Source organism: Tinamus guttatus, unplaced genomic scaffold (genome assembly GCF_059628265.1).
Source record: "Tinamus guttatus ecotype Peru unplaced genomic scaffold, ASM5962826v1 Tinamus_guttatus_pri_ptg000470l, whole genome shotgun sequence".
In the NCBI taxonomy this organism is placed as follows: Eukaryota; Metazoa; Chordata; class Aves; order Tinamiformes; family Tinamidae; genus Tinamus; species Tinamus guttatus.
Window position 1 is genome coordinate 871649 of NW_028289004.1, and position 15705 is coordinate 887353.

At 39.8% G+C, this 15705-nt stretch overlaps 1 protein-coding gene across 1 annotated transcript in view; it reads right to left on the reverse strand.

The window, feature by feature from the left end:
- Window positions 1-1391: 1391 nt before the first annotated feature.
- Window positions 1392-15705, reverse strand: part of SCML2 (Scm polycomb group protein like 2) — a 67844-nt gene continuing 53530 nt past the window's right edge. Inside the window, exons 10-15 of the mRNA XM_010223434.2 lie at window positions 14411-14614; window positions 10161-10343; window positions 8999-9112; window positions 3921-4202; window positions 3041-3204; window positions 1392-1567 (exon numbers count right to left, since the gene is read on the reverse strand). Of these exons, the coding sequence (XP_010221736.2) occupies window positions 1442-1567; window positions 3041-3204; window positions 3921-4202; window positions 8999-9112; window positions 10161-10343; window positions 14411-14614 (1073 nt within the window). The 3' untranslated portion in view covers window positions 1392-1441. The remainder of the gene's footprint in view (window positions 1568-3040; window positions 3205-3920; window positions 4203-8998; window positions 9113-10160; window positions 10344-14410; window positions 14615-15705) is intronic.

Consider the following 15705-nt stretch of genomic DNA (forward strand, 5'->3'; position numbering starts at 1 on the left):
TACACTTTCCCTAGCAAATAGTTTTTATGACTTGCACTATTACACACAGTACATTCAGTCCTACAGAAAGGATACTTTCTTGTCCCTGATGTATGTTACCACTGGCAGCGAGAACAAACCGGCTTATTATCACCACTCATTCTTGTAGCTTGCACAAACAGCACCAAATTTCCCCTCACAACCACTTACCAGTTACACAGTAACACTGCCTCACGGGAAAGCTAAGCCCAAAACATCAGAATCAAACGTGCATCTCCAGAAAGACACCAGAACACATGGCTCAGAGTTCAGTGATGAGCAGCCAGGAGCATTGCATAGCACAGGGCTCTCGCCCACACGAACGCATCCATCCATCCACCCACTGGCTGTGCTCCCCTTCCCGCTCCAGGGATGGACAACACATTTAACGGGTGTTAAGGAATATGAAAGGAGTATGACTAAATTTACTGGTAAACAAGCAATTGTACAGTTCTAACTGGTGCAGTGCAAAGTACCTTAAAACACATTAAAAATGAATACATATGTACAGTGTGTATGCATTTTCTCATATATATATATATAGTACGTATTTTCCCAACACATACACATGTATATATAACCAGCATGAACATACATGTCCATGCCAAACTTGGCAAAAGATGGAATGTTTAAAACGCGCATGTGCTCATCCAGACAAATATGTTTGTCCCAGAATTGGCTGTTTAAGCAGCCCAAATGCCCTTCTCAATACAACAGGAATATTGCCTCCATAAATTGACAATATCCTGTGCACTTGTCCTCATAACTTAATGAAGGGCTGATAATCACACTTTATAAAAGCCTGTACTTGAATTAAGCCCTTTCCTGCACAGCCCTTCTTTCCTCATACCTCCCTCACCCAAGAACAATTCATATTGCTATTCCCTTTATGGAAACCTATGAAGAATAACCTAGCTGAGAATTACTCTCCTGGAAGACCAGATACAGTATTAACTAAAAAATTAGATCACATATTTTATTTTTGTCTTGTAATGTAAAAAATTACAGCCACCCCTGAAAGTTATCAACACCTGATGATCTTTTTTTAATTTTTTTTCCCTTTGGGATTCAGCTCTTTTGGTCCTGAGTATAAAAGTGTAGGCTGAAATCTGTAATAGAGAATGCACTTTTCAGAATTTGGTGACAAGAGCAGCACTGAGTTCACTGTTTTCAACAACAACAACAAAAATCCAAACACAGTATAACTAACTGTCCCTCCTTGCAGAAGGAATGAAACAGGTACCAAATGTACTACAGACTTTTCTGTTTTTCAGCTCTTTATGCTGAACGTTTTATTGCAATTTTAGAGAACTTCCAAAAACTAAAGATGGTTTATGGCAGCAAAACATTTTAAAATAAAGAAAATGACTATGAACCTGAGAGATTAGTGTGACACGAACACACGTTGTGGTATCCCTGTTAGCTAGTACTTTCCTTGCTTAAGTCTTTCAATGTGGTAGCACAGCTTTAGTGCAGGCCCCAGCTTCAGTCCCATATATTTCATTATCATATCACTCCTCAGTAGCAGTAGTGCCTTCCCATCAATTTCCTGCAGAAGGAAGAGAATAAACAAAACAACACACAACTGCTTTAACAAGGTTCATGATGAAACTGAAGAGTACATCATCTTTATCTATACTATAGGAAGCAGCAAAATTAAAGCAGTAATTTAGTACAATCTAATATTACTGAAGACCAAAGTATTTTTAATGTATGAGTTAGGTATTTGAGATAATAAAAAACACGCTACAATAAGTTAAAAAAAAAAAGACAAAATAGCCTTCGGAATTAGGTACCAAGTGAAACAAAAGTGAATGGGTCAAGGAAAAAGAGGTGGAAAAAAAAGGCCCGTGCAGTCAGAGACTAAATGATCCAAGCACGGAGGCCTTGCAGTGAACCTTGAACACAGCTGTGGGAGGATTCTGGCACACTCATGCAAACAGTCACATGGAGGAAGAGGTTACCGACCACCTAAATCTGTGAAACAAGATAGATCTATGCTCAGGTTAAACCAGACATTGTTAGGATCAAGACCGAGGACAACTTAGTCAAGTTTCAACAGCCTGTTGAAACAGCCTAAGCTCTTGTCAGCATTACATATTGTAGACAAGTAGTTAGTTCTCTAAAGTAGCACAAATAAAATCACTCAAAAAACAAACAAAACATAGATCTAACAAAACAAGTGATGTTTAGTCTTGTTATACAACTAAGACATTAGACAGGAAGTCCTGTTAAAACTTATTTTGAAATTTTCCCCTTCAAATCTAGCATACTCTGCAATGCAACTGTTAGTAAAAACTGGTGCAGAACAAGGATGAAATAAATGCCTTTGATGTCATGCAAAAGAGCATACACAAGACACAGATCGATAAACAGCCTGGCAACAGGATCTGCTAGGGAGAAGTCATCCTCTTTTGGGGAGGGTCATCTATGAAGAAACAACAAAGCTGAGCAGTCTGCCAGAGAAGCACAGTGGGAAGGGAGAAACTAAAACCAAAAACTGACAAAGTTTCTCTAAATGCAGGATCAAGTTAGATCCCATGAGATGTTGCATATTGTTAAAACAGACTTTTTAACTGATCCTCCGAGTTTTACAGTTAATGATAAAGTGCAAAGCTTAAAAGGCCCGACAGCTTGCCTAGTCTGGGATAATCAGTCTACAAAGAGACTGTCTTAGAGAGCAGACATCCATCATGTAGCCCATACTGCATAGACTGCACTGTACTTTCTCCAGGGGCACTAGGGACTTGCATTGGCCATCAGAATATGGAATTCCAGTATTTCTCTATATAAACTGGAAAGCAACATCAATTTATTTTAGTCTAACAAGGCTGGAACACAGAGAATACACACCACAGTAGGAGTTCGGATAAAAAAAAAAAAAATCAGCCTCTGTCTAACATACAAATGGGTAGAATCTGTTCTGCCTTTAATTGCAAACAGAGTGATAGACATGAAAAGTGTATTCTAACAATTACTGTGGTATGCAAAATCTACAAGAAAGAATGGATATGCATCATACATGTCTCCTAAAGAGCTCTGCATGTGGAGCTAGTGCCTGTGGATCAGCTTCTTTCACAAAGCGCATTACTTCCTCTATTGACCAGGCGGAAGGATCCTTATTCAATATTCTTGAAGGTTCTCTTTTTAGTGCGTTCAGATCTGGTCCAGTGGTAGAACTTGCAGCTTACAGCATGAAAAATATTGTGAAAGGAAGAAGTATCACTAGTCTATACAGGGATAACACATTTCATTTCACAGTCTTAACAACAGCCAGTCTTACTAACTAACTAAAGACAGTCTTAATACTAAGAACAGACTTTTGTTCACTCTTTTGCAATATATTAACATGAAAGATGCTTTTATTTTCTTCCAAATTACATTTTTGTTTGTCTTTAAATGCCTTATATAACTGCTCCTATTTTCAGCAGCATAAGCATTAGCATTATGTCATAACTAGAGGGATTAGTTTAATATTTGGTTCGCGGGTCCCAGCAATGGGGGAATGTGGCAAAGGCATGCTAAACTGCACAGGCTTAAGGGACAGGAAGAAACCCTATCCCCGTACTTCAGTAACACAGTAGGAGTGGGTAAGATGCTCAAGAGGAGAGCTGCATAACTAGCACTCCCCAGTCGGGTCTGTTGCAGGGTCCGTAACAGCAGTGAGAGGAAAGTGCAGCAGGCAAAATCCCTCTGGTTTCCACAGCAGTACTAGTTTTAATAAGCTTAAATTCTGTATTGGAAGCTACGTTAGCAGGCTTGACGCGTTTGGCAACAGCAGAGCGTTTCACTCCATCTGCCAGCTTTTCTACGGCAAAGTACTTCTTTATGCGTTAACTCTTGGATTTTGTGCATTAATGAAAGCAGCTACATTCTCAGGAAAGTTGAGGCATGCAGCGTACCTTCAATCCGCCTCTGCATGCGGCTCCTGCTAACTTCGTAGTAACTGCAGTTCCCAGCAGAGCTCAGGGAGAGCCGGCGGAGGGCAGGGAACGAGCGCGAGGTAGCAGTGCCCGGCTGAAGGGAGCTCCTGTAGTGCGGCGCGCTCCCTGCCGCGCGGTATTCCGTGGAGTTTCGGCGCGCTGGGCTTGAAGGATTTACCGAATTCAGGGCAGAATCCATAGAGTCCTCAGAAAACCGGTGTTCTTTGGAAGTGCTGTTTTCTTCTATAGGTAACGTCTCTGCTACATAAAAACAAACAGTGATCTGTTGGAAATGCTGGACTTGGTAACCTTGTTATGTAATTCCAGCCTGTGCTCTCTGCCAGTTAAGGGCAGATTCTAAGCCTGTCAACAAATCTGTGAAGCAAGCACAACTACAGAGCCTTTGCCCTTTTCTTCAAGTAATCACCAGGTTCTTGGTATATTTACAATAGAAAAAAGGAACAGGTCATATTTGAGACAGGCTTTCAGAAATCATTTCAGTCATGTTTGCAAGACAACCAGGAAAGGAACACAGTAAAAATCTGCTTTGTAAAAATGTCCGATGTTAATTTTTACACATATGCAAGCTTGGTCAGCATTCTCATCATCTTTTTTCAAACGTGTTCTCAAAATCATTAATGAGATAATCACTACAATTGTGTTTACCTTGCAATAAGTTTCTAAGAAAAGTTCTTGTGCTACCAGTTCTTCAGTTTGTTCTCAAGAAGAGAGACAACCATTAATTCCAAAAGCAAAATGAGTGGTCAATTGTCCTTTACAGATCACAATACATTCAGACACAGTGGCTGCCATTGAAAATAAAAGAGGTTATATGCAAAAGTTGCAGAAAGCTCTGAATCCCACGTACAGGTAGACTAATATGAACACATCCTGACCACAATGCTGACACACAGTTAGTTTTTTGCTGAGGGTATAATAAAATGTCTGTGCACACTGGTTTGTGCAAAGCTAAACTAAAGATAAATGTCAACAAGTGAACCCACTGTGAAAAAAAAAAAAAAAAAGTTGAAATTTTTCCTCAGGAAAGGAAATCTTCTATCTCAGTTATCTGCTATTTTCTACTCTTGAAAACACAAACAACCTCTGCTTAGAAGTTCTGTTAAAACTACTCCTAAACCAGCCGAAGGGAGCTCAGTTGGTTCCTTTCTCTCTATCCCAGGACGGGAGTGGGTCTGTTTGATTACTAAAAATTTCCATTCTTATCTACCCCAATTTAAGCCTGATAGGGAGCAACAGCCTAGATGGGGGCGAAGGGGGTGAATGAGTGAACACCCCTCCAGTCTCTAACAATTCCATGCCTCCTTCTCCATTGCACTAGCCCAGTATCCAGCACGGGAAAGAAGCTGGAAGCACCAGGTATGAATCTAAAAGAAATAAATGTTTCGTTGCCACCGGAGTGAAGAACTGGAAAACGTAGCTAACAGGTCCACAGAGGTGCAAACTCCACCACCGTGATCTTGAAAATTACTTAGGCAAATTATAAAGCACACAAAAGTGAGGCAGTCTGCTCTTCTGGGTAAGAACTGGTATACTCTGTGAAACCAGGCTCTGAAATAAGTTTTACTCTCCTTGTTCTGTTGCGACTTTGAATTATTTGGGGGGCAAATACTGCAAATAAAACTTAAGGAAGAGTATTTTCCTTAAAAAAGCTTGCAAGCTTCTCAAGGACTTCTTTAACTTGCTTCGTGAGTTTAGCGAGCAATTGTTAAGTGTATTTTGCAGTTACGGTCTTCAGACAACATAATCCTGAAGGGAAATAAAATACTCAGAGAAATATCCCCTTAGTGAACTCAGAAAGGCAGAACTGCAAGAAGATGTAATACCCTTCATTAGACTAGACAGCTGTGCAGTAAAGCAGCTTTTAAGAACACAGGCCCTTCTTTGATTCAGTATTCTACCTAACACCCTAACAGCTACACGCAGGGAAAAGAACAAGAGAGCTAAAACAGTATTTACTATTTCTCTTCTCAGGAGAGCCCCATTTTGCCCCAAAATATCCAAACACTTTGTTTAATAAGAGCCAAAACAACCACTTCCTGGTTTATCAGATCTGAAGCAAAAAAAGTGTCTACTGAGGTTTTCAAAGAAAACATTAAACCTCTTCACACTTGTCAGCTTGAAGTAGTAGCAGCAGCTTGCCGAAATGGAAACAAAGCAATCATTCCACAGCAGTGCAGAAGACCAAAAGCAGAGGTAATATTTTAAATGGTTATGCAAAGCTGGACAAAGCTCAAAAGGTTTGGAATGCAGAATGAATTAATGGACACAATATTGCCCAACAGGAAGTTTCCACTAGAATATTCAAACATGTTTCACCCAACACCAATGTCTTAACAATGAACCTTTTTTATAGCAATCAAGTAGATAGCCCTAGCAGGAGAAAACAGATTTTTGCAGATTTTTTAAAGATTTTAAAAACTGGCTATATTACATAAGAATCTAACTGTGTTTATTCTAATCCAATCCTAGATTTCTCTATGATGTTATATATCTTACATTTAACAGTACTGAAAAGGGCTGGGATGAGATCGATTCTTTTTTTTTTTTCTTCTTCTAAGATGCTAGTGTTTGAATTAATCTTAATGTCAGTCCTCAGTTCACATACACAATATGGGAGAGTTGGCTGGGCCATCATAGCTTTTAGAGGTGTTTCTGTCCAACAACTATACAGTCACATCTACTCCCTTTCCATCCATCTAGGTTCCCTATAATAATAATAATAAACACCCAAAGAAACAGCTGCAATCTTGTTGAAAAAATGCTCATCTGGTGTGACTGCTGATCCAACACTGCTGTCTGGCACAGCTTGGCAGTCAAGAGGGCAGTGAATAACTAAAGTTTTCTACCTCATCGTTCTGAGCAGTAGTGAACAACCACTGTATGGGAAGAGAACTGGGTTTCTCATGTTTCACTGGAGGTTCCATTACAGAATACCTGATCTCCGGACAGATTAATAAAACACCTACAAAAGACCTCACAGTTTAAACGTAAAGATGGCAGCAGGCTTTTTAACACAAGATGTCCAAATCCTGCAAAGGCTTTCAAATTTCTGGAAGCTCCTTTGGGACTCAGAAGTCCGATGTTCTGCTTCATATGTAAGCGGGTGACGTGACTGGCTGTTGTAGTAAGAGTACCTTGTTTCCAGGGAGAGATTATTATCCCCCTCCCCACCTTCACCTTTCACAGCTTCAAGGGGAAACTGTTAGAGAGCAGAAAAGGTGGCAAAAACCTGCAAAACATATCCCTGAGCAGATCAGGAGAAAGAGCTGTTTGAAAGACCCTTTCCCACAATTATTCCATTTTGTCTTCAAATTATATTTCAAAACAACTATTTCAAGACAACTATGTCTCAAAGGAGCCAGAATTTTTTTAGGACAGATCTTTCTTGCTAACCAACCCATGACTGACCGCTATGAAATTACCTCCAGATTTTCAGCAGAGGACATTGCTCTAATGGAAAACACACAACACTCGAGAATATCTTGCCTCTTGAAATGCAGGGTACAAACTCAAACCTCTGAAAACATGACAAAGCATTTGCTTATTTATATTGCTTCTAAGCTCAGATAACTGCACCTTATAATGAACTGATTTCAAATATATTTTAAGGAATACATCAATTTAATCTGTACAGGAGATTCAGCACCAACCTACTCAACAAGCATTAAAAAGCAGTATATGTTTACATGTTTGCTTTAAGGGAGATTTCTTGCAAGATAATGGAGTTCTATCTCAAATAATTGCTTTGCTCATCTCAGTAATTTTCACCAAGTTACACAGCAGAAATATGTGACAATTCAACAGACGTCTGATACACTTAAACAATATTTCTCTAGGCAACAGTTGTGCATCTATTATTAATTTCTGTTGCCTCCTTCTGTGCATTACCTCTTATGTATTATAAATGTAGAATAAGCTACATTTACATAAAAGAACAATTCACACCATTTTAAATAAAGAGGAGGATATCCGGTTAAAATGTTCAAAATGATAGTTTTAACTCTAGTCCTGTGAGTTTTAAACTGCACAGAGAAAGAGATCTTTCTGCCTCTACAGATGCCAATACACATAAAATAACCTGAAGATCTCCAAAGCAAACAAAAACAGTATCATGGAACAAAGAGCTAATCACTGTGACACTTCAAAAAAGCTTTTGGAAATTCTGTGCAGCTATATCACAACAAGAGAAAGTCAGGATGAGTCGAAACTGGGAAGTTGCTAAGGTTTAAAGAATTACACAGTGAATGCAGAGTACACTTGCTAAGTCTCTTCTGCTGAGGTTTAAACAAACATGCTTCACGTCTGAGAGGGACCAGAAGCAGCGGCATGCTCAGCTGCTGCAGCCAGGCTGCTGTGCAGGCAAAAGTGCTGTTCACTGGCGAGCTGCAGCGATCCAGCAGCTGCCTGCCACAGGGGGGTCAGGTTCCCTGTGCTCACCTGACACCACAGCGAGTCGGTCCAGAGAGCTGCACTGCAAAGGACTGCTTGCTGGACCAAATGTTCCTCCGTGCCCTGGCTCCCTGCTCCAGCTGACACCCCAGCACAGGAGCAGGAGCCCTGCAAGCCCACGAAGGAGGAAAGCAGGGCCAGCTCAGCCTTCATGGGCAGCTAAGCCTTAAGCTCAGCCTGATGGAGCGATACCCTTACTCACTTGCTGGCCCCAGGCCAGAGTTATTAGGAGTTGCTTCTAATTTATTTTCTAACCCATTTTAAGGCAATTGGCTTTTTACTAAATTACCATATATGAAGCAGGAGGCTTTATCCATCACCCATCTGTCTGAGCCCCTTCATAAAAAGGGCCAGCATGTTTAGGGGAAAGACTTTTGGAAGCTGCAATACATCTTCCTTAAGTGCAATATTTGCGCCACTCACCAATAATTAACACTCTCTCATCCTGACACGTCAAAGGCTGGAGACAAAGTAGACACAAGTTGTAGTTGTTGTACTTGTCTGTGTTTCTTTTTTTTTTTTTTTTTTGCTAGGAAGACTGAAATCATAAATAATCATCATATATAGTCCAAACACAATGTAATTACCTTCAGATGGATGAGCATCATTTCTGGGAAGCTTAGGGGAAAGAGGGGCAGTATATGGTGGAGAGTCCTGAGAATATCGTTTAGCACCTCTGTTTTCAGATATTTCTTCTTTTGCTGTGAAGAGGAAAGTCACTAGCTATTATTCTAACATAAAAAATACTTATGGGAGAAGTCAAGGAACAAAAACAAAGACATAACGACAGGCATTCACCAGATTACAATTCAGTTTGAGTCATCCAGACAATCATTTTGATGCAAACTTTCAAAAATGAAGAAGAGCTTAGCTGCTCTATCATTCGAATTACCTTGATCCTATCCATTTTATGAAAAGAGATAAAATTACAGGCTTCCATATGATTATCAGAATGGGAAAAATAAGTATTTTCTAAAGCAACACCTGGAAGACAGACTCAGTTCTACGATGGCTATGAGGAGTTTGATACACCATATGAATCTTCTGAAATTGCACTGACATCAAGGGCTTCTCAGTTACAGCTCCTGGTAACCCATGGGCTGAGATGTGAAACACTAAGCTCTGCAGATGACCTGATGGGAGGTGTTGGGCAAGCTGCTTTCCCTCCTCCCTTGATCCTCTCTGTGTAGCAGACAAAGATACTGGCCTCATGCAAAATATCACAAGCAGGCGCTGCGAAAAATCCCAGCTTCCCCATTAAAGGACTAGACGGTCCATAGTTGAATGTGGAAAAGTCTTGGAGCCGTCAATGAGCAAGATGAATATAGAGGGAAGAAAGCATCTTTTACTCATATGAGAGGGGTTGAACTGAATTACCTTTCAGGGCAAGACCCTTCTTACAAGGCAGTAAGTATCCTTTTGTACATTTATTTTACGATCAGAACATAAATTGAAAAGATGAAATGTGACGTTTTGAGCTTGTTCTTTTAGCAGTATCCCAGTGGTACAATACATATGTTTCCTGATGGGACTGCAAGAAAGTTGGCTGAACAAAGTGATTTCTGCACATGTGGTATGAACTATCCCATTCTATCAAAGCACTACCGCACTGGAACTAATTCATTAAGAATTGAAAAAGGATTCATTTCAATCAATTCAAGCTAAAGAAAGATTAGAAAGCTAAATTTCAGAAAGTCACCAACTCCTCCAAGATGCTGGTACTCGAAAATAACCACTGTTTAACAATACCTGGTTTGTTCCTATCGTATTCCGTAGGGCTGTGTGCACATCCCATGTAAGGGCTGAAAGGTTGGCTGCTAAAGAGATTATCACACTGCAGGCTGTGGCAGAGCTTCTCCAAGAAGCGAAGGACGAACGATGCACTGTTTACAGCGGGAAGATTGATGGCATGTTTCTCCCCATCAAAGGAAGCTGTGAATAAGGAGATGATGTCAAACACCCCCAAGCATCATGAAGTATAGTAAAACACCATCATTAACTACAGGAGAAAACATCCATCTCTGACTTACACTGTACAAGAGACAAGAGAAGAGTAAATGCTCGTTCTGGAGCTCAGCAAATTTGCATCCGCAGGGCTGATTCTAACATGGTAGGTCCCTGCCAGTTTATATTTGCTCTGTGAAAACTTACTTCAATAAAATAGGTTTGGATTTACCCCAGCACAACAAAACTTGTAACTATTACCTCATCATCAAAACCTTATGTGTATTTTGTTACTAGCTTATAAAACAGGAGGGAAAAAAAAAACACACACACACACACCCCCCAAAAAACGCAGGAAATAACACAAAAAAGACTCTTTGCAATATCTGTTTAAAAGCAAGCAAGTAAACAAGAGTTTAATATGTCTTTTTTTGCAGTTTCTAATTGAACTGCGCATACTTGTGGTGGTGTGCTGGCATCTATTACCGTTAAAATTCTGGTGGCAGAAACTGATAGCCATTTGCTCTCTTACCCTTGGAGAAATCGACCCTATTGTCGATGCCCCGCTGCTCAATTCCCCATTCCTTTCAGCGGGAGCTGGGCAGCGGACACTCAGTGCCTGTTAAGCTGACTGATTCCAAAGAGATTGGACATAGGCCTGCACCCTTAATTGCTGGTCACCTTCCTTGACCTCCACAAAAGTCAGACTAGTATGGTCAAGGACATTTTCCTTTTTTTAGTGATAATTCTTAGGATTTTGGAAAGATTTAATATTGCCCATACCAGCAAAGAGGTAAATAATTGCCATTACTTTAGGTGAAAATATTAGTTATTTCTGTTTAGAAAGACATTACAACAAAGCAGTTAAACTTGTAACTAGAGCTTAGAATTAGAAAGCAGCAGCTTAAACACCCCGTTATGTATCGCTTTCTCTTCCTGATTTTTTAGCCTACCAAGCCAGTTAGTGCTGTGAACACTAGATTCCCAGCAGCAGGAGAGTTTTAAAGGATCAACATTTTGTTGATGGCACGTGCATTTCCAAAACCGAGAAGTGATAAGAAAGCCTGTAGTCACAGAAGCTGAATTAAGGAACTTTCTACGTTGTTTTACAAACGAAGCGAATCACCTCTCTCTCTCCCTTGCTTCCCTGTTGGAATGGGCCCATGCAAGTGCTTGAAGTTGCAAAACAGTACGACAGGGGCAAATCCTGGAAGCACTTTTTTCCACAGCCTGTTTGGTTTATCCAGACTCTAGTGTGCTCAAATGAAATCCTTATGATTCACAGTCCCACATGTGGCTCAGACACAGAGTCCCCTACTTCCTGTTTGGGCAAGGGGGATTGAGAAGGGATTTTGGAAGGCATGTTTTTCCTTGGAAGTCAACCAGCTACAGAGAGCAACCAGGCTGCGAGGCTGAACGCAGCCTAATCTCCTGACAAATTTACTGTGAGGCAGTACTGTCAGCTACAGCAAAAATGTAAAATGCTTTATAATAGCCTCATGGGTCTTCGCATATGACCTTGGGGAATTTACTTACTCTCTGTGCCTTACTTTTCATTTCAAAAAGAAGTGCTGAAAAGAACAATATTATCTTAGAGTTTCCAGGTGGGTACAGCAAGACATAACTGGGGCAATCTGATTTTTCCAGCATTACATACTATGGGAAACGTGCACACGTAAGTATCCAGCGCATGCACAGCTCCCTTGTACCCCTGAACACCTGAGGGCAGCCCTGCCACCCTCCACTGAGGGCAGAGGATCCCGATCCACAGGTCCTGCCTGCAGAGGACCTAGGCCCCTCACTCTCCAGATAAACGCTAGAGGAAAACATAAAAAGGGGTATTTCTTAAGTGCACTCAGCCCAGCCTTTAATGACAAATACACAGGTACTAGATCTTATTTGCACACCAGCCCCTAGAAGGAGGGGCCATTCTTAATTCTTTACCGTAAGTGTGTTTTAAAGAGAAGGTTTGAGCCAGCAGAAAGGCTGAGGGGACCTGAACTAAATGTTTGTGACTGTTAGTGAGGAAATTCACCCATGAGTCTGATTTAAATCTTCTCAAGATTTAATCTGAACCACAGTCTATTTCACCCCACCAAATGCCACAGTCTATGAGCTGTGAGCTAAAAGGAGAAGAGAGCCTGACACCACCACCATTACTGGCCTTGTTAATCAAGTCTTTAATTTCCTTTCAATTACATTTGCTTGAATTGAAACCTTATGCATCATGCAAAACTAAAACAGTTTGTGCTTTTGTTTGAGTAAGAAAAGATGAAAAAAATCCTAAATTTAGTTCTGTTCAAAACAATTATTTTCTTTGGCAGCTGAACCAAAAGAACCCTCTAATTATTCACACATATTCTTGCAAGATTATTTTATCCAAGTCCTCATCAGCACACAGTTGCTTCCCATGGCAGATAGGAAAGTTCATGATTCCACAAGACAGACCTTTGCTTATTCTCTGCTGCAACACAAATAAACTGTTTTTTAGTTTCTCAAAATGCACCAAAATCATTTTCAAGGAAAAAGCTCTACTTTATTCTGTAATTCTTCATTTTATTCTATTGTATATTTCCCCTTCTCCCTTACTTTTCACACATACAGCTGGTTGTAACGTGCAGCACTAACCTAGTTCACATTTTGTGACTCTAAAAATATTTCAGAAAAAAAAAGATAAAATGTCTTGCAGCTCTCTAAAATCTGATGATCTACAAGACCCAGCTTCAGCAGCACTATGTAGGCAAGTTTCTCAAATTTGGAGCTACTGAGCAGACTTCTCTAAATCCAGGTTGTGTAATGCAGAATTGCCATTCACTTTCATATATCATTTTAAAATCTAAACAAATCAGAATTAAAAAGAAATCTCAAAATATCTCCTCTGTGAAATACTTGCTTTCAGTCGGTCATAGTGGTGGATAGGCCACCAGTCTAGCATTTAGTCCCTCATGTTAAATGATCACCAACAGAATACTGGCAGTGCACATCTCAGATGGGATTTGTTCAAGTGATTAGTCTAAAATAGGCAGAGCAGGATATTATTAATAATATTTTTTCATGTATCTTGCAAAAATAAAGTAATATGGATTTCAAAATCACACAGTGTCGTTAAATGTTTACTCTACAGCAGAGAAGAAACTTCCACTTTGTGAGCAAACTCAGGAAGAGGCATAAGCAAAGATGACTGAAGTCCTGGTACATGCAGGTAAGGATGCTGTGCTTAAAATACTGTTAGACAGGAATGAAGATTTAATAAAACCCGTAGTCCATGAATTATCTATCACATCTAGCATTAATGCAAAGAGATTTATGTAACAGAAAGTCTTTTTACTGCCACTGATGGAATTATGAATTGATGTACTAACAGTTATATGGAATATTTCCTAGAAGGGAAAAAAAAAAGCCAAGTAGCAGCTATTCAGTTTGAGATATAGGGATAGCTTATCTGTAGACCCGTCATTAATTCGTAACAGAAATAAAGCTATTCCAATAAGGGAGGACATAGGTGGATGACCAGTGACCTAAGACACTGCTAATATTCTGGGGAAGGGGAAAGGGAAGAAGCAGCAATTTTTAACATATGGAATAATTTACCTGGAAACTAAATGGATTAGGTTGAAACTTTTCACCCGGTTAAGGCATTAAGAACACAAACACTAGGTATGGATAAGATTATGCGAATGACTTTAATTAATAAAGCTGATATTTGACTTGCACTGAATTTACTTGACAAATGCTTGGCTACAGCTGTTGAAGGAGGTGCACAAGCCCTCCTTAGCAAAAAGGATCCAATAGTGCTGAGTATATGTAACTTTGAATTGCTGGAGTTGAATTTTTAATCTAAAAAATAGTTCAAATCATTCTGTCTCCACACTGAAATAAATTAAGCACCATCAATACTCACTTAGCAAAGTAAGTCATAAGAATGCATTCTTGACTGTTCTTAAAGAGTTACAAAAGTAATACAAAACCATTGCAACTATTTCAACTCTTGGGCCTTACCACAATTCAACAACTAAGTGAAAAAAAAAGGAAAAAAGCAAAACAACTTTGCATACCAGTTATCATTTCCCCTCCATGATGGCCGGATTTCAGAAATCCAAACACTGTTTTGGATTGATAGGCACAATCCACACAAGCCTGTACAGCCTGCTGAAGCACCACATTGACAGGACCTGGTCCAAAGTGATCTGGAAGCTGCTGAACCTTCTTCTTATCCAGATGAGGCCCAGAATTCCCATGCTTGTTGACATACACACACACTGAAAAAGAACAAGCCGTATTTACTGCTGAGTTTTTCTACTTAAATCGCAGTTGGTGCACATGAAGGAACTGAAACTTTTTCACAAGTTAGAACTGCGAACCATTTTTTTAGTTTGACTCCCGGTGAAGAGACATCCTGCTGCAGTCAGGAAGCTGAACACACATATGCAGGCAGGCATACACACTTTTTGAGCAAACAAAAAGTTCCCTGAGCTACATCAAGGTTCTCCTATCTAGTCCCAAACCCACTTTGTGTTCTAAAGCTCTCTTCTATCCAGCCACCATAACAAAGTGCTTATAGGAAGCACGTAACTGCACTTCTCTCATTTTTGACTAAGTTCCACTCACACACTAGTTCCAGTAAAGAAAGAATTACTGACAGGTGAACTACAAAGGCCTGATGCTAAAAGCAGGCCTTACCAACTTGCTGCCTTTATTTTTCTCATATTTGAGAGCTGCAACAACCCTATGGCCTGTGCCTGCCAGGGATGCTCATTCTGAAGCATCTATGTAGCATTAATGTGTGCATATATAATGGTCGATATCCACAGCTTCAGTAGCCCCAAACCACTCAAAATATACAGGATTTCCACTCCGCAGCCTGGCCTTCTCTGCTAAGTAAAATAAAGATAATTCTCAAGGAAACAGTGCATGCCAAATTAAAGCTCATCACAAAAGCAATAAAATGGAACTTTGGAAAATGCTTTCTATATAGACTACATAGGCTAAACAAGATTCTCTTTCAAAAGGAATAGCAATGCCAAATGCAAGATTTTTGTCCTAACGTAAAATTTTTTTTTTCTTGCTTCCTTCTGGCTTTGACTGCCCTAAGACCAGGAACACATCCAAAACATTTATTCTGGCTTAATGAAAAAGTACACAGTGGTGATTAAGGCAACATTTTAACCATTCAATATATAAAAGGCTCTCATATTTTCGGAACTATAGTATTATTTAGTCTTAATAAATAATAATAAAAAACCCCATGAATTTAAAAAACTGATGTATTTCTAAAAGATGTTTTAATGATGTTGTATCTTCACACATATCTGTCCACTCTCTGATATCCATGAAATGGAGGAAACATTTA